Here is a 26,812-nt window from a genome sequence, read left to right as displayed (position 1 = left end):
TTAAATTAATTTGAGAAATGTATTTACTACTTCTTAATTTAGTCAAACTCTGTATGTTGAGCTTACAATGAGCTTGTAAAATACAACATAAGATATGTTGATTTGATTTTTACCAAAATAAATATTTATTTTTAGTTCAAAATATGTTTTAAGTTATAAGTTAAGTTATACATCAGTTAGTTCCGACGAGTTGAGAGCAAGAAGTCATTTGATTGGACGAGAGTGTAACAGACTTTTCACTGTAGTATCACTCCGCGTCACAGGTGTTCATAATAATTACTGATTACACGGATTCCATCAACCTACACTCTTGCAAAGTACGTCGAAAATTAAGTTAAAGTACAAGGATACAGCACCCCCCGCGGTCCTCATGTGGAAGGATACCCTCTCGCTGTAGTTAAGTGACGTCAGCGAGGGACGCCATGGCAGTTAATGAGCACAGGTAGGATACTAAATATAAGCATGATGACTTATAATTCGTCGTGAATATTGTTATACTTTCTTTGGCGGAGCCATTCAACTCGTTAAATTAAATCAAATCAAATTAAATCAAATTAAATTAAATTAAATTAAATTAAATTAAATTAAATTAAATTAAATTAAATTAAATTAAATAAATAAAACGTAATCGGTTGTTGCTTCTGCTCTTCAACTTTTAAACTATTAAATCGTTTGTAGAACATCGTGCTGTTGTACTGAATATCAGCAGGACTGTGTGTCCCATGTCTGCATTACAGCCATGCATTCAGTACAATGGCGCTTAAGGTAGTGTAATATTGCTTTTATTTCTAATATATACATATATATATATATATACACATTAATGACAGATTTGAAGTAGTTATCTCAGATCTACATTATTTGTATTGTATGTAACTCCGGAAAACCTATTAGCAAAAGTTAAAAGTAGCCTTATAACCATTGTTTATGCAATATTGCAACCTCTTTTATTACATCTTAATGCCAAAATTGTTGCCCATGTATACTAAACGATTGTATTATCTTTTTTTGTTTATTCATCATTTCATCTATCATTCTTTTGCTCCTGTAACACAAGTAATTTTACCCTCAAGGGGGATTAATATTGTAATATTCTATTCCATTCTATTAAATGCAGCATTTTCACTTGTAATCGTCATCCATAGTAGAATGGCGGGCACAATATTTTCAAATAATCCTGAACATTTCACAGTTGGCGCCAACGATCGGCCAGGTTTATCAGTGAATGAAGCAAAGCAAAGCCGACTGGTGCAGGGAACAAAAATAAGGCGTAGATGTAGCAAGTTGTTTTTAAAGACATCTGCTGCTGGTTACAAGTTAATGAACGATTCACAGATGTCATCCCCTGGGCCAGACTATCACTGCTCCAGACTGGGGGATTAAACCTAAAGGCTTACGGAGAGGAACTGCACTGAAGTGGATTCATTAAGCACAAGACCACCACTAAAGCACACATTGTGGTGTCTACAATGGCAAATAAATGTGGTAAAAGAATTGCACTGCAAATTTCAGGGGAATAGGTTTGTTTATTTCCCCTCACCTTTACCCTTCGACATCAATCCCCTCATTTTTTCCCTGCTGTTGTGAGAAACAGGACACTGGTGGTATTCTTAGTGTTGTTAAGAGGTTTAGCAGTCATCCGCACATCAGAAGGAATGGTCCTCCCTGTGTAAACCACTTCTGTGTGTGTCTGTGTGTACGGATGCCACTGTGTGTGTGTATTTTAATGTTTGCGCTGAATGTGGTTAGGTGGCTGAGACTGAAGCTCCCTTTTAATCTGACAGAGAGCATTTTCATTAGTTCTGTTGGGTCCTATTATTAAAGCCTGCTTCAAACGAACAACAAGTGAAACCACTAACAGGAAACGACCCAGTGGGCTTGAAACTCTATAGATCAGTGATAGCAATCTGTGCTTCTAGAGCAGCACGTAAGTGCATCTATTGTAAACACTATGTACCTCACATGACAGTAAGAGGATAAGAAGGGAGGCTCATGAACCTCTGCTCTACATTTGCATGCTGTAGTCTACAGTGAGTGTGCAGCTCTGACACGTGTGACACGTTTGCTTCAGTGTAGAAGGCACAAACGGTTGTTATGAAATTAGTGGGAAATAAGACTGCCCGGGATAATAAATGTTGTAATTCTTTTTGTTGTTGCTATTTTTAATAATGTATAATAGGCCTTAATTTGCCCCGAATTGTGGGAAATCTGGACTTATTAACATCCCTACGGTTTAGTCATTGTGTTTGGCAAGGGAAAGTTCAAAGGACAAGTAGATGTTAATATTTTGAACAAGTTCTCCATATGTTTGCCATCACGATGTGTGTACAATCCTGCATTAATGGCTGACTTATTACTAAACTCGCTCCTAATTTCAACCATGCAATCCAAAGTCAACTCGCCATGCTGATTTTGGTGTCATTTGGAGTTGTCTGGTACCAAGTTAATCCCCAAAATAAATACGTCCTTCAATAAAAGCTAATTGTCCGTGACATGTATTTGCTTTGCTGCAGAAACATTTGAGCTGCGCTGGGATTGCACTGCCAACTATGCCCTGGATGTTGATCACAGTCCTGAAGCAGCGCCACATCCGCTTCACCTGCTCGACAGGAAGGTAAAAACATTCACGATTGTAATGTTCACCTTGGGTATTAATATCATCATGCTGTGTTGGACTTTATTTCACTCCGGGATGACAAATTGGGGAATATTTATGAGTCATATTGCTGTGGTAGTGATTCAGTGGTTAGGTCTTTATAACAGCAGGTGCAGTAGGGGACATTTTTTTAACACCATTCATTACATGGAACTGATTTCTATACTCAACCAATGTAGTGTTTCCTCTGGGTGCTGTAAGTATTTTTTTTAGGTTTGATTAACACTGTGCTCCGCTAAAATACCTGGCTTTTTTTTCTCCACTGACATCCAAACACAACACAAAGCCATTGTCCCTGTTCACCTTAAGGGAATATAGGTTGAGCAGCTCTGTCCTTTCACTCAGGATGTGGCACGCAAGCACTTAATGACCCAAACTGAATCATACTGTGCACCTTAAACACATTACAGACTGGGCAAATATTTCCTCTTACCGGTGCTCTGAAAGCTATATGGACACAACCATTATATTGGGCTCAAGAGCCAGCTGCTGAGGACAAATCCACAAGGATATTTTTCTTCTCCCCCTCTGGAGTGCCTGGCAGCCCTGCTCCATTCATTTGGATTTTTATATGTGCCTAGTAGCCGTGTTACAACCGGTTTCAAGGGAGAATAAATCGAAAGCAGGTCCTATTAAAGCATATTAAGACCAGTTGAATTGGATATAATATGCTCAATGAGGGCCCAGTAGGGTTGTATCTGAGCCATAGCTGACACTTGTGGCTTTCAGGAGAGGGGATATGATTTTCTGCAGTGGTACAAAACTGCTTCCGGCACAGGGGGGCTCTCTCAAGTGAGCCAAGCGTTGCATTGTGGGCAAGCAGATTTTAAGTAGGTATGAGAACGGTAGGGGGTAAAGGAGGGTCTCATTGTCCTGGAATGTTTATCTCCCCCATTGGCCTTCATTGAGAACTGGATTATGCAGTGCCATGCTTCAGAAGCAACCTTTGCCTCCAAGTGGAGGGTCTGTGGAGGAAATATTCATTCTTACACATATGCATGTACAAACAAGAAGCAAGGCTGATTGCTTCCCTAAGGCAAGTATAGGTGGAAGTGGAGCCATGCAGCAGGGTGTTGTATATCATAGTCTCACTCGCTGGTGCTGGTGCTACACTCTCTGGGGAGATTGGAGCCAGTGATGCTCCCTGTGAGTGAAAGGCAATCATCATCCCTGAGCCTGGTGGATTTTATTGGGCAGTGTGTGGGTTGTGGAAATGTGTTTAATCAACTCAGCTGTACTGGAGGTCTTGACCTCGTGACAGTGGTTCTCAGCCTTGATTGTGTGTGTGCATGTGTGTGACTGGCTCCCAGCCTTTGCCGTGGAGTGTGACCTGCGGTGGAACCTCTGGTTCACACTCTGCGCTGCTGTTGCTTGTGTAAGTGATAAAACTGTAGCAAGTGATGACTAATCTGTTGGTTGACAGTCTGCAGCAGTTGCAGGCAAGTGAGATATTGCAGGCAACAATGTGCCATATGTATGAACTCTTCAGACCCAGAGCAGCATCTCCGTAAAGCTCTGTATAATCTAAACTTCTCTAATGTTGAGTAGTTGGCTGATGGCCTTCATTTGTTGTGGCTCAGACTTTTTCTGAAGCATCATTATAAAGTTGACATATGGCGTTTCATTTAAATTTGGTTGATATATTCATATTTCCTCGTGCACTAACTGCACTGACTGTTATTGTCCAATGAAATTTAATAATAAAGCTATTAATTTGAAATGACACATTTGAGTGTATAAATCCAAAGGCCATTTGTTTCCCACAGTGTCCGTACACTCTCTTATCTGGTTAGTTGTTTCTCTACCAAATAAAAGTTGTTGTTTTTGTTTATAAATTCCTGAATCCATACCACGAAAGTCTAACAGTCTCTTCATTGGTACATAAAATGTTATCCAATTCTATTGTTTAGTTTTGGAGTTATCAGTGTAAAACAAACATAAAAAATCAGCCACTACATAACCTCCTTGACTTGACAAGCTTTCCACAGAATATCTGCAAAATAATGATGTTTCTCATCAGTCTATGATTTAACTTTTACAATTGCATGGTCTGCATATACAGTATATTGCACTTTTCTGGTCTTAATCATCTCTAAAACGGATCTACAATTCTAGTTAAAACTGTCTACTATTCAACCAACAACAGCATCAAGGATTTTGTAGTTTACCGCCAGAGTACTTTAGAATACACATACGAAAAAATTAACTTGATGATTTGCAGAGCTAGAATACAAGAGTTCACAGATGAACAGGCCTCTAATGGCTGACTGCCTGCGTTGTATGTGTGCATGGGTATGAGTCAGAGCAAAGAAACCACACAGTTTTTGTGTGCGAGGAAACTGAACAGAGGCCTCTGCTCTCATTTACTATCTCCCTGTGTGGTTTGGCAGCAGCACTGCTGGTATGGGGGCGTACAACGGGCATCCGTCTGGGCGTGAGGCAGGCCTGGCACCACGTTCAGCCCCCTGCAAGGCTGCATGAGTGTGGGATCAGAGCAGGACTCCGCCAGGCTCCAGACTGGTAGTCTGTGCATGTGTGAGTGTGATCCAATGTGCGCGTTTTGGCATTTACATACACTTGTGTGTGTATGCGGCTAATTAAATCCTAATCACACAAGCTTACACCACACGTTTGCCATTGTTCTGCTTGTCACTTGCATGACTTGACTTATGTTGACCATTCTGTATGCTGTTTCTCTAGAGTCCATCTGAAAGTGTGTGTTCCCTAATCATTTCTTCAATGAATTAACACCGGCCCATTTATTTGACCTCTGTGATTATTATACTTGTGAGGTGCAATGCAGCCGTGCTGAAAGTAACACAATAGCATGCATACCACCATGGCTGGATGCCATACCTCCCTGTACTTGATTGGATCATGAGTGAAGCACAGCAGAGCTGAGCTGGGCCTGGTTAGCATGTGGACAAGAGACCACCCTTGGAAAATTAAATCCCTCTGGTAGTGGTGTTTGTTAGTGGCCAGTGGAGGATGTTACTTCCTGAGCTCCCAGTATGTGGACTTACATACTGTACTAACAATGTGTTATTGACTGTATACAAATATCATACATGTTAAAACTCTGTAGTAACAATAGTAGTATCTTCATGTGTTGATGCAGTCACAGAATACTTTATGACATGACCAAATCCACTGATATTTGAATTTTGATATTAAAGATAAATTAGCACAACAAATTGAAAGGCCAGGCAAGAATCTACTAATCTTACTCGCAGCACATGCCGCAGATGCTGGGGACACAACAGTTGCAGCAATAAAGGCATCTTACTGGCCCACTGTACTTCTCCTCTCTGATGTTATATGGCTTCTGTGAAAGACAGGACATATGAGCTGGGTTAATCATCCCGTTTGTCTTGTCTTATCCACAATGTCTCTGTGAACTTTGAAGGAAAAGCATAAATGAGCTCACTTGCGTACCATCCAGGTATCTACTGATGTCTCCTCTTGCGCTTCAGCTGGATTCTCATAGCTCACTGCCTCCTCCAGCTCCTGTACCTGTTCATGAATCATATTTTCAACTAATAAGCAAATGCATTTATTTTAAAATTGTAGCCTGTAAACTCCAAATGACTGTATTTAAATCACTTCAACATTTTGCGTGGCACAGCGTCATCCCCACACACACGTAATTTATGTCAAGACAGATGGAGGCAACAGCAACATGCACTAGTAAAGCAAGACGGCTACAGGCAGGTTGGAGTATGACCGAAAACACAAAGAGGAAATCTTCAAATATGAATTGTACTGCTCAAAAAACCTGGTCATTCAGCAGTTTGATGGGATAAATGCCCCCTGCACTGCCCCTGTATACACACAAACACTCCCTCAGTAAGGTGTGATAGTATTGCTTAACAGAGTCCGTTTCCATATAATGGATGCAGCATACAACAACATTACACCATTTCTGTTCATAAAGGCTAAACAGGTGGAATTATGACAACAAAAACCACCAAAGTACATTTAAGTACACATCCTGAGTGATACTTTATGTGAATGTATTCACATAAAATGTATCGAAAAAAGAGGGGCCATGAAAAAATACATGTATATGATTGACATGGTTATTGATTAACTTTTTTCCAAATATCTTGTGAAATATTCAAAAGCTCCTTCTTCCCATCACTTGTTTTGTTTAGTGATAACCTTCACAAACACTGTCATGTGCCATTTGTGTGGCTGGAAATGACCTGATCTGACATGCAAGAGGCATGGTACAACCTGGGCAAATCACCAGCCTGTCACAGAGCCAACATACAGAGACAAACACCACTATTAATGTGTCCCAAGTGGATTGTATTAATTAACCATTAAAATTTATTGATAATACACCCTAGAAATATGTGGCTAATACAGCTATATTGGTGAGCACGCGATAACTACAGCGTGACCAAATCAAGTGACCAGAATCCAGTTAAATGAGTTTCAACACAACAGTCATAACTATTCAATAGTGAATTGTTGTTCGAGCAGGAATCCTCAGAATTTTGCAGCACATCCATTCTGCCACATATCCTTTGAGGGCCATTGGGCAGGTGGAGCCAATGGCAGCTGTTATTGGGGGAGATGCAGGGTAAACCCTGGATGTGTCGCCAGACTATAAAAGGGCCAATTTACAGAGACAAACAATAAGTCAGTTTACCGTCTCCAAATAATCTGATGCATGTTTTTGAACTGCTTCAACACCATGTAGCCAAACTTGGGGAAAAAAAAGATATTTAGAGCACATTGTATTGAGGTTGTAATAACATTTATTGATAAAACACCTTCAAAAGTTAAGTATGTGGATGATGCAGTCACATAACTGAGCACACAAACAGTACTGCATGACCACATGAAGTATGCGAAAACTTCAAGTTAACGTGCTTCAAGACATATATCACAAGTAATGGATATTGAATGGCTGTTCGAGCAGGAATCCTCAGAATTTGCAGCACGGTGCACAAACACCACGAGTGCAGCAGCCGCAGCAGAAGCGACACCTGCGATGCTTCTGTGAGTGAAGTGTATATGGCATCTGTGTGAAAGACAAGAGTCATGAGAAGGTCTCCTCATCTTCACTCTGATTATATTTGAATCCTAACATGAACAGAGTATAAAGACCTATTTAACATGTGAATTATCTCATGTTAATTGCCTTAATGCATTCAGTAAACTGAACATACCATCCCTGAGTCCACTGGTATCTCTTGCTGTTCTGCAGCTGGATTGTCGTTACCAACTGCCTCCTCCACCTGATAGTGACGAAATACAATCTTAGTATGTAGGTAAGACATTCATGACTAATAATAAAAGGCAAACTAATTTTCTCACCTCAGTATACGTGGCAGCGCTCTCCTGAATACAAATAAAGGTGAGCACTACGATGGCCACTGCGACAGCAACACTGAATGTCTTCATCTTTTAAAGGTCTGACTTCGGTAGTTGAGATTCTGTGACTTTTTGTGTGACTCGTGTCAGCTCCTGTGTGTTCTCCTCTCTGATGGTTGAGAGAGTGAAATGTGCTCGTATTATACTGACATGGGACGCCGTTTCCTCATCATTTACATCTCTTTTTGCTTCTAGGAGGAGTCTCACATTCGAGTATCATGTGAGTGTGGAGATAAAGTGGAAAACTCTCTTTGTGCAACAGTTTGTGCAAATTCAAACCTTTTTTTTCCTGGTTGATTTAAAAGGTCAGCTCCATCATACAATATAATTTGCAGTCTTTGTGGCATATTGTCTGTTAATATGGTGAAATACAATACAAATTCTGACATGAACAAAATTTGTGCATTACTGCCATTTTGTCACGCCTAACAATTTAATTTGTAAAGGTATTCCAATAATTAAATTGAGATTTATATCACACTGCATCATGAACAGAGAATTCTGCTTCTTGATCCATTAAATCAACAGTTTAACACATAATATATTATTGGTAAAATTAAGGTTTATTGTCATGATACACTGAAGTATTATATCACAGAACAAACAACTGCAACACTGCGTGTCTTCATTTTCAGAAGAAGGATTGGAATTTTACAGGGAAGAGGTTGGCAATATTCATTCAAAAAGGCATCAAAGATTGAAATTGTGTGTCTGTCTGTGTGTGTGTGTCTTTGTGACGACTGGGTGTGTGCAGACCAAATGGCTGAGTCGGGTAGAGGTACATTACAAATCAAGATGGCGCTTGACAAAGAAACTTGAGGTGCTGTCCGTTGGTCCAGAGACGGTAGATGGTTGACCATGTTTCTTGTGTCTGTTGCTCAGGTTTCTCCTTACTGTACAAAGTTAGTGAGTTGGAGCTAACTTGGCTCTGGATACTTAGTTGATCCTTAGGCCAGGCTCTGGTGTCACTGGCTCTGATGGGAGGATAACAGGCTGCTTCGAGCAGGCTTGCATGGAGATCAGGAGAGAGGGTTCTCTTGTTGCTGGAAGCTTGTTTAGCTCTATACTGAAGGGCCTTCAGTTGGGGAGCTGATGTCTGGCCCTTGGTGTCCTCCTTCTACCAAGAGGGCCTGGGCAGATAAGAGGGGTATAAACAAAAGTGAGTACAAATAAGAGCACATTTTACATCCATCAACCATCAGAAAGGGGAGTCGCCAAAACAACTTTAAGGACACACATGACCACTTGTGCTCTGAAAATGAAGACACGCAGTTTTGCAGTTGTTTGTTCTGTGATATTATACTTCAGTGTATCATGACAATAAACCTTAATTTTACCAATAATATATTATGTGTTAAACTGTTGATTTAATGGATCAAGAAGCAGAATTCTCTGTTCATGATGCAGTGTGATATAAATCTCAATTTAATTATTGGAATACCTTTACAAATTAAATTGTTAGGCGTGACAAAATGGCAGTAATGCACAAATTTTGTTCATGTCAGAATTTGTATTGTATTTCACCATATTAAGAGACAATATGCCACAAAGACTGCAAATTATATTGTATGATGGAGCTGATCTTTTAAGTCAACCAGGAAAAAAAGGTTTGAATTTGCACAAGCTGTTGCACAAAGAGAGTTTTCCACTTCATTTCCACACTCACATGATACTCAAATGTGAGACTCCTCCTAGAAACAAAAAGAGATGTAAATGATGAGGAAACAGCGTCCCATGTCAGTATAATACGAGCACATTTCACTCTCTCAACCATCAGAGAGGAGAACACACAGGAGCTGACACGAGTCACACAAAAAGTCCCAGAATCTCAACTACCGAAGTCAGACCTTTGAAAGATGAAGACATTCAGTGTTGCTGTCGCAGTGGCCATCGTAGTGCTCACCTTTATTTGTATTCAGGAGAGCGCTGCCACGTTTACTGAGGTGAGAAAATTAGTTTGCCTTTTATTATTAGTCATGAATGTCTTACCTACATACTAAGATTGTATTTTGTCACTATCAGATACAAGAGCTGGAGAAGGCAGTTGGTAACGACAATCCAGCTGCAGAACAGCAAGAGATACCAGTGGACTCAGGGATGGTATGTTCAGTTTACTGAATGCATTAAGGCAATTAACATGAGATAATTCACATGTTAAATAGGTCTTTATACTCTGTTCATGTTAGGATTCAAATATAATCAGAGTGAAGATGAGGAGACCTTCTCATGACTCTTGTCTTTCACACAGATGCCATATACAGGACAGAGGCGTAGAAGGTGCCGCTTCTGCTGCGACTGCTGCCCTCGTGGTGGTTGTGGAATATGCTGCAGGTTCTGAGGATTCCTGCTCGAACAGCCATTCAATATTCATTACTTGTGATATACGTTAACTTGAAGTTTTCGCATACTTCATGTGGTCATGCTGTACTGTTGTGTGTGCTCAGTGATGCGACTGTGTCATCCACATACTTCACTTTTGAAGGTGTTTTATCAATAAATGTTATTACAACCTCAATACAATGTGCTCTAAATATCTTTTTTTTTCCCCAAGTTTGGCTGCATGGTGTTGAAGCAGTTCAAAAACATGCATCAGATTATTTGGAGACGGTAAACTGACTTATTGTTTGTCTCTGTAAATTGGCCCTTATATAGTCTGGCAACACATCCAGGGTTTACCCTGCATCTCCCCCAATAACAGCTGCCATTGGCTCCACCTGCCCAATGGCCCTCAAAGGAAATGTGGCAGAATGGATAATAATATTGAATGAGCTTTTTTTCAATTGTTTTTTACTCATCCTTGTGTCTCTGTTTAAATCCTCGCTTCATAATGTCTGATTCCAATCCATAGCAGAGTAAGTAAAACAAGGTTATTTACTGAGTTGGACCACAAGTCTTGCCAAAACAGTCAAAACTTTTGGGATGAGTTTTGTTTTTTCCTGTGTGATGCAATGGTTAATTCCTTATAGAGAGTCTCATCACTGAGGTTTCACAAAATCAAATCAGTTCTTGAGTTCATCTCCCTCAGACGTGAAAATCTTTACAATCTTATACTTTAAATATACACAAATAGAATAGAATAATCAAAGCGGGACTTCCGGTATGGCAGCGCACTAGGTGAATGTTGGTCTCGCCCCTCTGTAAAACTTTGACGAATTTCTTACAATAAACCAACTAATTGTCACCAAGAGAAAGCGGAACAGTTGCTTGAAACAGCTGGATGGCAGCTTTGCAAGACAAAGGTAGAGGTCGCAGCAAATCTTCACAGCCCAAAATAACTTTTACTCCGGCTAAACAGGGTGGTGTTGCTACAGCTAACGCTAGCCCAATGAGGGAGGAGAATGCTAACATATCCGGTGCTGAAGGAGCTACTTCCCAGCCAATCCTTGAAGCTATCAGAGACTTAAAAACTGTCAGCAATTGAAGGAATGCGGAAAGAAGTTGGTGAGTGCTTGGAACGTGTTAAGAGTGCAGAGACAAGCATCTCCGAGACAGAGGACTCTGTTAGCAGCCTAGTGGCTAGGGTCTGCAGCCTCGAAATTAAAAACAAAGATGTGGAGGACAAGATTGTCGATTCTGAAGCAAGATCTATTTTTTATTTTTTTTATTTTAGATACTTTATTAATCCCCTTAGGGAAATTATTCTCTGCATTTTGACCCATCCTAGAATTAGGAGCAGTGGGCTGCCACACTGAGTAGTGCTCGGGGAGCAATGGGGGTTGGGTACCTTGCTGAACCAGCGACCTTACGGTTACAAGCCAAGTTCCCTTTCCACTTGGCCACAGGCTGCCCTAGAGGATCTAACCTAAGGCTGGTCAACCTCCCAGAGGGGTGGAGGGTAGTGATACCTGCTCTTTCCTCGAGGCTTGGATTCCGGAGACCCTGGGTTTGGCTTCATCTAACACAAAACTAATCCTGGAGAGAGCCCATCTCTCCAGGATTGGTGGGGGCAAGGAGCGACCCGTCCGCATCACCGAGAACATTGATTATGAAGTTTATGAACGACAGAGACAAGATGAGAGTTCTGAATGCTGTCTGAAACAAGAGGCAGATATTCTGCAAGGTTCGGTTTTACCCTGATTTAGCGGCTGGGATTCACAAGAAACACAAGGCTTTTGACGCTGTAAGGCAGAAGCTTCGCAACAAGGGAATATGACATGGTATAAGGTTTCCTGCAAAGTTGCTGCTAACCCACAACGGCAACACATGTTTTTTTGACACATTCAAGAGGAGGAAACACATGATGAATAGCTGTATTGGGATAACTTCATTGCTTTACTGCTGAGTATAACAAATTAGTTTCTGTTTGCAGCAGATGCTAATGCCTGTGAATACCTTGTGTGTGCTTGAGGATGCATGTATGCATGCATGAGTTTTACTGTTTACTTTGGTAAACTTTCTGAAAAACCTGCTCTGCCTACAGCATTTACTAATATTTTAAATTATTATTTTCTCATTTACTTATTACCGCTAACTGTTCTCTCATATTCTTGCCACCTGTAATGGTGTTGCAGAGTTTGCTTTCATTACTTCTGCTTTCCCTTATAATAGTATTTATAATAGAGAGATAATATATAGAGATATAATAGAGTTTGGGTTTATTTTATTTTTTCCTTTTGACAAGCGGAGGTAGAGACCACTTTAGAGATGAAGTGGACAGCCACATTTGACCACTCCTCAGAGAGTGTGGAGTGGTCTCCAAGTCTACTGGAGTGTACAAGTGTGTGTGGGGGGATGGGGGCGTTGAAATCCCTTGTTTTGGGACACCGGGTCTCTGTTTGCTGTTCAAGTGGTTCTTGTATATTGTTGTTTTGGAAGTTTATAGATATTTCTTTTTCCATTATCATGTGTAATCTACTTCTAGTCAGTTATTATGTCCAGTGGGGTAGTAATTAAACTCACTTCTTGGAATTGCAGAGGGTTGCAAAAACTCAAAAAAGTTAATCAAGTAATGAGTAGATTAAAAGATATACATTCTAATATTATTTTTCTGCAGGAAACACGAGAATGATGGAGAATGTTGGGGATGTCATTTTTAAAACTTTCACACAGATGCGGACTAACAACAGGCAGAAACGGTGCACTTCTTGCTGTGTGTGTAGATGTTGCCCTGATCGGCCTGGTAGGCAGGAATTTGATTATATTCTGTACTATCTTATCGCCACTAATGCTTTCTGTGGCAAAATTATGCCGACAGATAAATGAAATGCCTTGTGGAAATGACTGCTTTGCCAATTTAAAATAATAGTAAATCACAATATATATATACATATATATCACAAAATGGCATTACAGATAGACTAGAAAACTGACTATTGTCAGACTAATTGACTATTAGTTTTATAGTTTATGGGTTTATGTAGTTTATGGTGCCTCTAGGGGATCAAGTGGATTGTCATTATTCACTGGCTCTTCCGGCACTTGTACCTGCTAATGAATCTGTCATTTAGGCACAATGTCTTCACATTTTGACAGAACAGTCATCGGCAATCAGCAAAATAAAAGATTAAAGTCATGTTTTTACTTTGGCTGGTACAGAAGAGTTCTCCTTTCTGCAAATAAAGGCCAGCATGACAGCCACTCATTTTCAACAAGTTCTTAACTGTGTGTCACTAAAGTTGTTTTGCGGACTCTTGGGTTGTTCAGCTTGTTGTAGGATGTAAAATGTGCTCTTTATACTCTCTTGGTCGGTTGTTGCATCATCACTGGCGGAATGACTGATTTTTGGAAAGGGACTTTCCTGTTACTGATTGTGACCGATATCTTCTGTATCAAAACATTAAATCCATGGCAGAGCTAAAATCCACATTATACTTGTTTATAGATATCAGAAATTTGTTTTTTAATTATGTTTTCTGTATTCCATTAGTAGTTTTTGTGAAATACTGCAAACAGAGACACAGACAGAGAGACAGACAACACCAAAAACTTAAACCTCCTGTGCAGAGGCAATATAAATCAGCTTTTACTACAACTCAACTGCCATCAATATCAACACATAACAGCAAAACTCTTGGCCTGGGACTTTACATTTTCCCTTAAAGTCACCCACTGGCACTAACAATGTTAGCGCTTCATCTGCACTGATGAGAAAAGATGATGTTGAGAAATTATATGAATAGCATGACATTCCCAATAAGTTAGAGGTGAATTTCAATGCACCTTCACTGTTCACCTTCAGCAGGATGTGGCTCAGCCAATAAATGATTGGAGGACTGGATAATGATCAAAGGAAAAGCAGAAAAATTTGCTTCAGGTGGAGTCTGCGTCTAATGATGGTAATGCATTTAATAAAAAGAGAAGGAAAGAAATACCACGTATACCTCTCTATTCAGGGACTCAAACGATTAACACTTTACCACTTCAGGACTGTGCACATTTGCTTTTGAATATATTTAATTTAATCATCAACAACATACATTCTGATTAGACAGAAGTGCACTGAAGCGAAACGTCTTTGCCTAAACCTGAAAAACATGATTAACCTGCGAATAAAAAGAATTGCACGTAAATAAAAGCATAAAAGCATTTATTTTCTTTGTAAACAGAACATTTTGTTCATGCTGTAAGCTGTACACCAGTAACGTTTTAAATTACCGCTTCCATTGACTAATATTCCATATTTTTGTTGCAGTGTTTTTCTCCCTGCCTTCCTTTCCCCTTCAGACATGGCAGTTAGTTGGTAACACAGTCATGTAGTAGCGAGACACTGTGGCACAATCCTGGGAACTTTGCCAAGGCATGTGTAACACAGGAAGAAAATCCAATGCAAGACCATTGTAATTAGTCCAATAAATGTTTTCATTTGGATGTATTAGAAACAAAGCGGGGCTTATTAGGGCATGCATGTGTTTTATTATGGGTCGGAGTAAGTGGATGATGTCTTGTGCGCGGCGTCAAAGGCCACTGCTTTTTTGCAGCAGTGAAACAGTTTAACAGGAGCTCTGGCAATAAGAAAAGCAGCGTTCTGCTCATTTGAATGCAAGAATATATCAAACTGCTTTTCTCTCATAATGTGAGGATGTAATAAATGTCTCATTGCTCTTCAATCCAATTTCTTTCTATCATTTTTTAATTCTAATAGGAAGCTAAAGTATATATAAAACCACAGGTTTTTTTTTTAATTATCTGCCTAGTAACATAGATACACATAACTTTCATGTTATCCACAAATCCACAACACAGGGCTCATGCTTGTGAGGAAACATTCATAAAAACACAGGAAGGCTTTTTTTCAAACAGAATTATAGAGCTGTGTTTAATACACAGTACTATACACCGCCGTGCTCATTAATGAACAGGCAGTGGGCTAGGTAGAGGTTAGTTAGGTCACATGTATAAGCAGAACATCACTTTGTAACCTCTAATACCCTTTCAGTTCATAGATGCAGACCTACGCAGACGCATAGTCCTGGAGGAATGGCTTTGATGGGCTGGGGCCAGCAGTCAGGGCCCTGAGGACTGGCGCGATAGATGTGGCTTTGGAGCGGGTGTCAGGAGGAGGCTAGAGGGGGCAGAGAGGGGGTCGGGCACATTCACCACTGGGTGTCGGCCAGCCCAAATTGCTGCCACATGAATGGCTTGTGTTTCAGAAAATAGAGGGATGGAGATGTAGAGGATGGTTTCCTAGTGATACGGACAGACAGGGACACTAAGCAGAGCGGTAAACAGAGAGTAAACACCAGTACATGAAGTGGGGTGACTGGGTGTACAGTATAGCATTGATGAATGATGTGTAGGGCCATGTGCGCTGTGGTCACTGTGTGGTAAAGCCTACAAAGAATCCAGTCAATCCATTCCTTTGGCTTCTCATTGGCTATGTCCTGTATTTGTTAATTAAGGCACATGTTGGCCGGAAGACTCAACAATTTCTTTCTTTCATTTGTTTTTTTGTTTGTTTCTGTGCTTCCTGGGAGGTGACACATTTAGCTGACGCGTGTGGCTCTGCGGGGTGGTTGTTATGAGGTGACAGAGCTGTCTGTTGCGGCCTGCCTCGGTCGCAGCCTGTCACGCCTGTAAAAATGTTTGTGAAGCGCAAAACCCAGAAAACAGCGGTCTCGTGCCTAAAAAAAGGGTTTTCACTTGCTCTCTATGTGTAATGACAGAGCTACGCAGAGGTTGCACTCAGTGACAGTCCCGCGTTTGTCGCGGCAGCTGTGAAGTCGCTCAGCCTCTGAGTGGTAAACAAGCTTCCCTTTAAACCGAAGCACGACAACACAGTAGAAAACATCTGTGGGGGGAATGAACTCATTTGTGCTTTACCCATCTTCTGTCCAGATCTCATTAAACATACCTAGACTACAATTAGCATGGAATCGTAATTTGCCTGGAAAGTTAATTAATCCACATAACTTTCAAGGCAGACTCGTAAAAGACCTGCTCGCGTATGGCTATAACATGTTACTGGAGACATTTGCAATGGAAACGCTTAGTCTTCCAGCCACCCAGGAGTATTTAGTAAGCAAAATGGCCTTTTTCAACACCGCATCTTGTCCCCTTTTCAAATTCTCGACGCCCACCACTTATTCCAAACAGGCGCTCAAAATGAGGCACACTGGAAATCGCTCCTGTTTTATCCATGTCGCTTTACACCCAGCTTTTATAACGTAACGTGGCAAGCATTACACGATGAGGGACTAATGATATATTTTCTCAGCTGGAACGTGGGAATTACACCGCGGACCCAAAACAGTGTCGAGTCTCAGTAAATTAGTGTGTGCTGCTAAGTAAGAGGTGAACAACTTGCCAGAACAGTGCTGGCTCAAGGTCCACAGGGAACCCGTTATACCTCACAGTGGGAGGGACAGCCACAGGAGATACTGAACCTATGGGGAAAGGAAGCCCACTGTCAGCGAGAAGTCATTGCAAGTCTCCGAAAACCCAGACTTTACCCTCTGACAGCTCGGAAATATCCATTTTAATAAGGGGGAAAAGTGGATTTGGCCAGACAACTCTGTTCCTCCCATGGAAACTCATCTGTCCTGGTGTGAGGCGACACCCTCCATGACTTTTAACCAAAGAGTTCAACATAGCAGACTCCTGCAGACCAGTAGGCCCCACAGAATGTAAGTGCAATTTGGTCCTCAGGTTTCTTTTGAAAACAAATTCACTTCAAATTCACTTGATTTGAAGTCCACTGAACAATACAGAGTCTACAAGGGTGTGCTTTTTCTTTTTTTTTAATGAAACATGTTTTCTCACACGATTTTTCTTCCCTTATCTATCTTTGAGTATGACCATCCTCCAAGAGGTCTTTAAATGTTCAAGGTCACCACTTCAAGTCTAGTAACAGAAAACAGCAGTCTGTCACATCAAATAAGGAATCTTGCAGGAGAAGTCCCGTTCAGTAATGACTGTCAGTATTACACCCAGGTATCCGTTACAGGTCTAGACCACCAAGACTAATTCACTTTAGCTTAGAATTAGCAGTTATACCTGGAATTTTTTAAACCTGGATCAACCCATTAAAAAACAACAAGTGATTACCACTTTTTACTACGACTAACTACTCCGAGTGGTTAGTTTGTCCTGTGGTGTTGTCGTCCCCCCCCGGTTCATCTACACATGAATTGTGACATCACAAATGCGGCTCAGTAATAATGTTACGATAGTTACTCTTATATCTTTATACTTCGGTTCCTTTTGCAGTTGATCATTCAGTCGATATCCAACTGATAAATACGTACAAACATTCCTTGATAACACTATGCTAAAGGATATGCTAATGAATGGGAGATGAATGTGCGACACAGCATTGTGGTGGGAATGATGCCAGAACTGTAGCAGACAGCGGAGACATTAGCATATTCACGCAGGTCTTGTATTCCTATTAATGAAGCCAATAAAAACCCTTGTGCATTGCAAAGTCATTTGACCCAGGAGTGAGTGCTGATTTAACACATTCCCACTGGTTAAAAACCTGTTTAAACCTGGGTTTACACAGGTTTTTGAACAGTGGTAATGGGATATTTGCCACACTGGACTGTACCATCCTCTTAAAACAACTTGTTTCAGACACAATGATCTGATCAAAAGTCTTATGCAGAACTAGAATAGAAGGTGTAATTGGCCCAAGATAACATGTACTATTTCTCTAAATAGTCTTAACCAAGAAATGTCTCTGAAAAAAAAAAGGAATCTTTGATGATTGCTTAATCTTCCGGGGATTCATTCAATTAGCAAACACAAAAATGCTCACAGAGGCTTGTGCCCCACATTGGTTAACTCAAATTTAAATGTTTAAGAGAGCCACATTACCTTTTTTTTTATGATTTTGATTATAATGGGGTCTTATTCAAAACACATGGATGTAGTAATATTCAGCAGCTGCACAGCTCTGCCTCTGGGGCATTCTTTGTTCGGCTATGGGGGAAGGGGGGAGGACTGAAAGGGAAAAGGAAAAGAAAAACTTCCACATGCTAACATTTACACAGTGATTTCTTTTAATTGCACTCAACTTTTTAATTTGCCCTGGACTAATGCTTTTAAAAGTAGGACTGGCGGTATTTTATTGAAGTCATGCCTAGTGCCGGACCCAGTTTTCATGATTGCCTGGGCCTCGTGGCCTGGCTCTTTCCTACCTGACAACCTGTGTTATTCCTTTCATTCACTATATCAAACATGCCACACAGAATTTGGACTTGGAAATGTGAAGGGAACACACCGAATGGGAGAGCTTCCACCAGGTCCCCTCTTCAAAGGATAGCGATAAATAAGCGGTCCCTGTACTGGACGGGAGTCAAACTCGGAAAGAATCATGTTTAAAAGTGAGGCTGAACTGGAAATGCTGATGGCCTAATAGATATATGTTGCTTTTTAAAGGGTAAACGGAAGAATGTTAAACAGATCCTAATCTAAGCAGCCAGAGGCCAGGAGTAATATTTAGTTAAACACTTCCAGTCATAATAAAACATCTGTCAAACTAGTCCTCTCGCACTGCAGAGGAAAGATACGTCTCATTAAAACACATATCAAAAAATGCCACTCATCAAAGTTTTGATCGAAAGATCTCGGAGTTTAACATCTGAGCAGAAAAACTTGTTTTCTTCGCTGATTAAAAACAACCCTGCCCTAGTGAGAAAGGAAACTAAATTTCTCCCTCCTGATATTTATGATTGTGAGCTGCCAGTTGCTTTGGCTTTATATCTCCTCTGTCTGACTACTTGTATTTCAGCAGCCACTTGCAGGGCGTGAGCAGAGCCCAGGAGAGCTCAGATCTGCAGTAAAACAAGTCTGTGTCTGGACTGTGTGACAGCTCCATCCTCCAATGTTGTCTGCTTTCATAAAGAAAGAGCCAGGAGAGACCGTACTGAGCCACAGCTTAATTGCAAAGAAACTGATGAAAAATTACTGTTTAGCTAAGAATTAGATCTGACCCTGTCACGACCCCCTGAAGCTTACATTTGCCTATTTCAGCTCAGCCACTAAGCCAGAATGAAACTCATCACATCTTCTTCCAATGCTGGGGTTCAGAACGATATATCATTGAGCATTTTTGTAAACATTTCTTTCTTTTCTCTCTCTGTTTCATTGAACCGCTTTGGAGGTGGCTGTCTGCAACACCTCTCATCCTGCCAAAAAGTCATTATAATCAATATTTCTGTTTCTGACTACTGCACGTTGCTACAACAGCCTCGAACGTTTTTGTATGCACATATCAGTTGGTGCAATTTTAGGGCTCTCCTGAGTGAGATGAGTTATATTGGAATAAATGAGGCAGAAGTGCATCAGCAGTTATTCCCATTATAAAAGAGCAGATCACATGAGGACCACGTACAGGGACTCGTCTACAATGAAATCAAACATAAATAAATAAAAAGCCTATATCAGTGTTGATGACAGGGCTGTTGAGGACACTGAGGTTAAAGTTACGGTCGACAACATATCTTTGACATCACTGATCAATAATTCTATGCTAACCTTTCAGCAAATTGTAAATCAACTGATCTGAGAGGGATTCCGATTTTCACATCTCCAGCCGACTGTCTTTCCAACATCCATCACAGAGCAGGCGCTCAAATGGCTCTTCTATTATGCAGCCGTGTGTACATGCTCCTTATTACAGCATTGGCAAAAACTGCCAACACTGCAAAACATCCTAAAGACAGTAAAAACGATGTAACGGTCAGATGATAAATGCAATAAAACTTGGGGAGAGAGAACTAATCGATACGACAAGTCTTTTATTCCTGTTGCAATTTGTCTACTTGGTAAATGCAGTTGTATTAAGGTTGAATTTGGGGCATTTGGACCACTCCTGTGGTTCCGTCTTAAGGAATCTACAGCAGTGCTTGTTCTTTCTTAGATTTGTATTCATTTGTCTTCATGAAGGGATTGTTTGGTAGATGAATGTTGGGCTGCTCTGCCCCACATAGATACATAAAGTTGTATTGTATTGTCTTAGGATGAGAAGTTGCCTTGGGTCATCTGCTGCTTGCTCATCGGATGGGAGGGGCTCAAGGCTGGGAAGCCTCTAACCCAAAATGTTAGAGTTTAACAACTTAGAGATGAGACTCAACAATCGACTATTTTTCTTGAGATCCTGCTTACTCAGTGTTTCCCATTAATCTTCCTGACTGTGGCAGGATGCCACAGTCACATTTTCCCCCACACTGTTTCACAATAAACCAAACATTTTGTACTTTTCCCATATCATAACTTACTATTTTGCTCTGTTGCTGCTTTGAAGATCTTTGTGCCGTGCCACTTTTAGCTTAGTGGTAATTGTATGTGCGCTTTTTTACGCGAAATTACTGTACATGCACTGAGACAACTATCTGTCAGAATACGGGATACAGTCAAAGGGTATGGGTTTTGTATCATCCTTAGAGAACATGGAGAAAATTAAGGAAAAATAACTTTTTAAATGATAATCTAATTTTGCTATGCTGTTGATAAGTGGATTTTTATGCGATTTTCAGTTTCAAACTTATTCAGTTTCAATTACCCTTAATCCTTGAGTTTCATGTAGCTATTCAATCCCACCCTTACGATCTATTTGCAGCACTCTGAGCACAGTCATTGTGGTACAGTATCTGATGTGTCCATGCACACAAGCCCTGAATGCCTGTTTATGCTATGTACAGTACATGCTGTAGTTGTTGATACCACAGTAATATAAGCCGATGTGATGAGAGTGGTACTCCCTGCGGGGTGGATGCAGTTTTTTTGATGAATCAGCTGCACAGAATAAACAGCACCGCTTCATTAGAGGGGTAAATGGAAAAGTGAGTGTTTATGATCCCAATTATCACCTTTGCTTTAGTGCTTTACTTTAATCATACCCATGTCCTCCTTTTTCACTCAATGCTACAGAAACTATCCCAACAACACCACACTCACATGCACACATGGTTACGCACACACATGTACACACACACACACACACACAAATAAAATGAGCTTGACTCAGCAGTTCATTTGTTTTCAACTGCCATGTAAAGTGGAAAGGAAAACAACTTTGTTGCATAACCTTTGTTTCTGAATTATCACCATCTCTGTTTTTGCTTGCTGACCGTAGCTAATATTTATCTCGCCGTGACCCCTAAGGTCCACATGCCGTGTCCTTGGATGGTTTTGAAGGGCATTCTTTTTAAGGCCTTCTCTTTGTAGACTGGCTCACACAGTAAAATAACCTGTGGCACAAAACCTTTCACCATGATGATCGTCATTATAGTTAATCACCATTCATTTCCAGTTTCACAAAAGCCCTCAAGATCAAACATGAAGTATTTTTGAGCATTTTCCTACTGCATGGTCTGGAACAACAGTTTGGAGTAATTGAAACAATATGCAGTGTATCAACACCCACAGTTACTGAACCATCACGGCAGTTTGCAGATATCGTGATAATGATCTTAGCATGTTTTCTCTTTGTTACTGCCACAACAACTGGCACTACAGCTGAGGCACTCGTACGGTAAACCAGCAACACCATCTTGTGGCCGCAGCAGGTAAACTCACCCTTCAGCAACTGGGAATCATACGGGGTCAACGTCAATGCAGTGGAACCTGTGGTAAACAACCCTCGGGAATAAATCAACAAGCAACTACAGTCCTCACTAGTAGGTTTGAGGCTGCGTGCTGACTCTGCGGTTGCATCAAGACTGACATGAAGACATCAGGAAACTTAAGAACACTCTCTGGGGCACAGCAAGAGCAGGGCTGCCCCAGTTAGTTGAATTCTCCACAATACATTATCCAAAGATGTTCCCTTTTATTATGGCCAACATTTGATTTGTGGTTTTTGTTTTTCGAGATGGTGTTTCCTGGATTTGACACATCTTATTTTATTTAAAAAAAATATTTTTGGCCATGTTTCTCATTCTCACTGCTCTTTCCTTTTTATTGATGTGTTGCACGCCAATAAAGGCTGGCCTGGTGTAATGGTGAGATGTGACAGTTCAAACACACTGTGGTTCATTAAAGACATCCTGTTGGCTTCATGAGGGAAAAAGATCCCGACCCAGCCTACTGCTGCTCGGGTCTGCCCTCTAAACCCACACTGGCCTGACCACATCAGCGCTGTGGCTGGAAATCACAGGATGACCGTGGTCAACCATATACACAATACCATTTCTATTTGTCATTTCTTTCTCCTGTGCAGCATTCAATAGCTGGTGCAGTATTGAGCGTTGCTTTGTGGATGCCAGTAAGCTGTGCATATGGCGCTCTGTGATGTTTAGTGTCACGTTTGTAGTGGCAGCAGTGTCACAGCAGCCTCAAGTACAGATGGATTAAACCCTGAATTTACTGTACTTTACACAATGGTTTATTTTTATTTAACGAGACAGATTGTGTTCAAAGCAAATGTAATAAGAGGGGACAACTACTGGCTGTAACTAATGACATTCAGACCGAGGAAGCAAGCATCCCGAGCTTTAGGACAGAGTTTTGGTTTGAGTGAGCTATGTTGTAATGAGCTGAGGGAAAGAAAGAAAGAAAGAAAGAAAGAAAGAAAGAAAGGTTGTTGTTTCTTTTTTCCTTGGTGTGCTTCAGTGCATTAGATCGGAAATGAAACAGTACGATTTTAATTGCCCAACCAAATTCTGTTTACAAAAATTGAATATGAAAGGTAACTGCTGCCCTTTTGTATAAGTGAGTGGACCATTCATTATTTTTGACAAGTGATTTTCTTTTCTTGTGTCTGTTTAAATCATTTGTACCTTGGGTCTGGCACTAAACCGAACAACACTAGAATGAAATGAAGCCGTCATATTTAAAGTTTTCAATTGGCTTGCAAACATTCCTGCAGACGTGGAGTGACGTTAACTTTCGTCTTAAGTCGATGGTCACGTGTCGAATGTAGTTATTTTAAAAACATTTTTTGCAAACAGCTGCATCTGGATAAGGGTGTATTCAGACCAGTGAAACTAAATTTTGGTCCTGAAAACAAAAAAAAGTTTGCTGAATCTTAAGGGTTTTACTTTCCATTTGCTGTTGTGTCCTGACTTTGTGTCCCTGTGTTAATAAATCCCATGGTTTTGCGTTGTGTGCTTGGTGTGGGTCAGTGGTGGCGTGTTGTATACCACACAGGGTCACCCAGAGGCTATTACAGCAGCTTTAATGTTTGTCTGCAAATCCTTTGCAATCAGTGATTTAAGTCTTTGTGACATTTTGGCCTAAGAAGTCCTTAGTTGCCTGGTATCATTCCTGCACTGTTTAACATGGATGTGAACACATTCAAAGTCAGCACTTTCACCTCACAGTTGTTTTCATCTCAAATCTGATGTGCTACAGTCAAAGAAGCCAGATACAGTAAGAGCACAACCTTTAAAAAGCGTCCAAATGACCGTTTGTTTTCTTTGGATTTCTCTTGACGTTATAATTTCTACTTCAAACACATACTGACCCCCCCGCCCCCCCCCCCCCATGCCTCTTGTTCACTTTCCTTGCATTTAGCATTGTTCAGCATCCAGCACTGTAAGTGCTTTGTGAGGCACTCGAACATCAGTGAATTTGTCGTAATTCGAAACATCGGCATAATTACCATAAACACACACATTGTACTTAGCAGGAAAGCTGTTTTACAGCAAAACAGGGATCTGCTTCCAACGCAAATGGCGTCAGAGCTTTTGAATTCAGGACGATGACCTCACATCTACAATTGTTTACCACAGCACTAACAATACATTACCTTTAAATGCTTTGTGAGTAAATACTGGAGGCGCTATAGGCAACAGAGCAGTTAAACCACTTGAATGAGTTTGTGTTCCTGCATGTGTGTGTGTATATATATGTGTGTGTGTGTGTGTGTGTGTAGTGCAATACAGTAGCTGTGTACCCAGGGCTCCCATCCAAACAGCTGGTACCCATCTGTTTCTTCTTCTCCTCCTGCGGCCTGTGGCTCAGGGAGCGAGGTGCACTGGCATGTGGCGTCTGGGTCTGGACCAATAGTGGGGTGGTATGCGCTGCAGGAGTGTGCGTGTGCATGTGGTTAAGATGAGTGAGTGTTCCTGTGTGTGTATGTGGTTTCGCACTGGACCCATGTGTACATATGTGTGTGTGTGTGTGTGCGTGAAGTGTGGACTCCCTTGTTTGGCCATATGCGTAGATACTGTGTGTTTGTGTGTGTGCATCTGGCCAGCGCTTCCTCCTCCATGCCTGTGTGTCGTGACTGTGTGTGTGTGTGTGTGTGTGTGAGATAGTTTCCAATGATCACATCATAAACTCACTTTATTATCACGATATAGATTACAGCAAACACACAGTATATCTCAAAGACCTCCGCTGCCTTTCCATAGCCTGCACACTCTCTTCCATGATGCACTCCCCTCCAGAAGTGACTCACTGAGGAGAAGTGTGCCGTTTTTTCCATTTATTGTTTATGTAAATCATATACGCTGATCATAGTGTTTGCCATATCCCCCCAGATTTCCGTCATTACTCTATGGCTTCATTGGAATGATCACGCTATGAAAATATGCGCCTTCCTTCACACAAAGACATAAAAATGAAGAGTCTTATGATGCTTTAAACAGAAAAAGGCTCATGGCGGCTAAGGTGGTATTTCCCTTTGGGTAAGGGAAGTAGACGCTTTGAGAATGATGAGTGCTTGGCGATTATGATAATCTTTATTGATGCAGAGAAGGTTATGTCTGAGGGTTTGCGGATGAAATAAAGTGTCTTCCCATTGGTTTTTAATACGACCGTTCTCACGAGGAACTGGTCAAATAATTCCTGGCCTGCCGTCCCACTTGTGCAGTAAAAAGGAACTGAGGTTCCTCTTAGCACCACTGGAGGGCACTGTTACTTTTGTAATAACATCTAGCTGCTGCAGATGAAGGTGAGACAGTGTGTGTGTGTGCGTGTGTGTAAGACCAGGACAAATGACTTTCAATAAAAAAATGTAATTCAATAAAAAGTATTTTTTTTTTTTTTAAAGTGTCTTTCACCCGAATACCATGAATGTATAAGACACAACAAACATACTAGAAACAGGTACGGCTGCAATATCCTGTTTTCCTGCATAGTAGGAAGGCATTAATATGTGAGCAGAACATTAAGTATATGTATGGTAAATATATTTCATAAGACTTATGTTCTCAAGAGAAGACATTTCAAATGTCTTCTTTAAAATATTTTTCCTTAGATTTATGTAATGTCTCATATTGTTTTCTGGCCATCAAGGAGTTGTTTGCTAATTATTGAGCTAATTATTGATATCAACCCATTTCCTAGTGACAACCTTCACTCAATTCTACATACACCTCATATATTGACCACGGTAAGAGAATGTAGAGTAAGTCCAGGTATTTGTTTGGGGTACAAACATGCTGACTGTGTAAAGTGAAGGTCAGTTCAGTCCAGTGACTCCTGATGTCAGAGGACACCTGTCCCAACATTCCTTGTTCAGCACTGTTTGAACTATATGATGATTTAGTTTCCTGTAAGCTGGTGGACACCTGTCCCCTGAGCTATTCTAGAGTGTAACATTAGGACAGAGTGACCAACAGTTGAACTAGGAGGAACACAGAGGAGTGGTGAGGTGTGTGCATTATGTCCAAGGTCAAGATTCAGCTCTAATGGTGATATCAGCACAACATGCATTTCAATCCGGGGCTGTAAATGTTGGCATTTACATGTGGTACTTGCTAAATGTTCTGCATGCACAGATGAGTAAATAAAGGACTGGATAATGCACACATACACAAGATAATTTAACAATACAAGGACATGCATTTGGCACAGACTTTCACTTGGACTCAATTATGAGCTGATTAGATTTTGGTCATAGGCTACTGTGAACTCAAACCATAACTCGGGATTTCTTGTTCTAATTATGACAAAAGTAAATGCAAATGTTTGGCATTTCATGTTGGAAAAAGTCGATGGTCGACTCCCATGTGCACGTCATACTATTCTGCAGAAACACTTACACTACCCAATGCTATAACTCAGAAACAGGAGTCATTGCAACTTGACTGGTTAGCAGAGATGTGTCTGCACAGTTGTGTTATTCTAGTGTTATCAATAACTCATGTCTTATTGAGCATCTGCAAGCTCTGTACTTAGGTTGCACTCATTTACAGCAATGACTCTGGAGGGGAGAGGTAACTGCTGACATGCAATAATTATCACAGGACATGTTGGCATATGTAAGAGACTGTATTACTGTAAAATGAATGAGACAGTCAGTATATTCCATACTTCCTTTTTACCTCTATTGATAGAGATATAGTTGACACTGGTTTATGAAATACTAGAGCGCCAGTGTGTAATGTCTGTCACCAAAACACTGCTATTGTCACTACCACCACTGACTGACACCCCCTC

The 26,812-nt window shown here is 40.8% G+C and overlaps 2 protein-coding genes across 2 annotated transcripts; one reads left to right on the top strand and one right to left on the bottom strand.

The window, feature by feature from the left end:
* The first annotated feature begins 359 nt into the window (after positions 1–359).
* Positions 360–10,555, top strand: LOC131471408 (hepcidin-like). The gene is made up of 5 exons (XM_058647942.1): positions 360–442; positions 2,514–2,614; positions 9,819–9,984; positions 10,064–10,141; positions 10,290–10,555. Exons 3-5 carry the CDS (start codon positions 9,898–9,900, stop codon positions 10,377–10,379), a joined length of 255 nt encoding a protein of 84 aa, XP_058503925.1. The 5' UTR covers positions 360–442; positions 2,514–2,614; positions 9,819–9,897; the 3' UTR covers positions 10,380–10,555.
* LOC131471409 (hepcidin-like) lies at positions 7,419–8,165 on the bottom strand. The gene is made up of 3 exons (XM_058647943.1): positions 7,985–8,165; positions 7,837–7,905; positions 7,419–7,688 (listed from the first exon to the last, which is right to left on the bottom strand). The coding sequence occupies exons 1-3, from the start codon at positions 8,069–8,071 to the stop codon at positions 7,593–7,595; spliced, it is 252 nt and encodes an 83-aa protein (XP_058503926.1). The 5' UTR covers positions 8,072–8,165; the 3' UTR covers positions 7,419–7,592.
* Positions 10,556–26,812: the final 16,257 nt, after the last annotated feature.

The sequence above is a fragment of the Solea solea genome, chromosome 13 (assembly GCF_958295425.1).
Source record: "Solea solea chromosome 13, fSolSol10.1, whole genome shotgun sequence".
In the NCBI taxonomy this organism is placed as follows: domain Eukaryota; kingdom Metazoa; phylum Chordata; class Actinopteri; order Pleuronectiformes; family Soleidae; genus Solea; species Solea solea.
The sequence above is the reverse complement of the archived record's forward strand: the minus strand, read 5'-3'. Positions and strand labels throughout refer to the sequence as shown.

Coding starts and splice junctions, on each gene's coding strand:
- LOC131471409 (XM_058647943.1), bottom strand. CDS start 8,071: ATGAAGACATTCAGTGTTGCTGTCGCAGTGGCCATCGTAGTGCTCACC. Junction 7,906..7,984: donor GCGCTGCCACGTATACTGAG/GTGAGAAAATTA, acceptor CGTCACTATCAG/GTGGAGGAGGCAGTTGGTAA. Junction 7,689..7,836: donor TACCAGTGGACTCAGGGATG/GTATGTTCAGTT, acceptor TCTTTCACACAG/ATGCCATATACACTTCACTC.
- LOC131471408 (XM_058647942.1), top strand. CDS start 9,898: ATGAAGACATTCAGTGTTGCTGTCGCAGTGGCCATCGTAGTGCTCACC. Junction 9,985..10,063: donor GCGCTGCCACGTTTACTGAG/GTGAGAAAATTA, acceptor TGTCACTATCAG/ATACAAGAGCTGGAGAAGGC. Junction 10,142..10,289: donor TACCAGTGGACTCAGGGATG/GTATGTTCAGTT, acceptor TCTTTCACACAG/ATGCCATATACAGGACAGAG.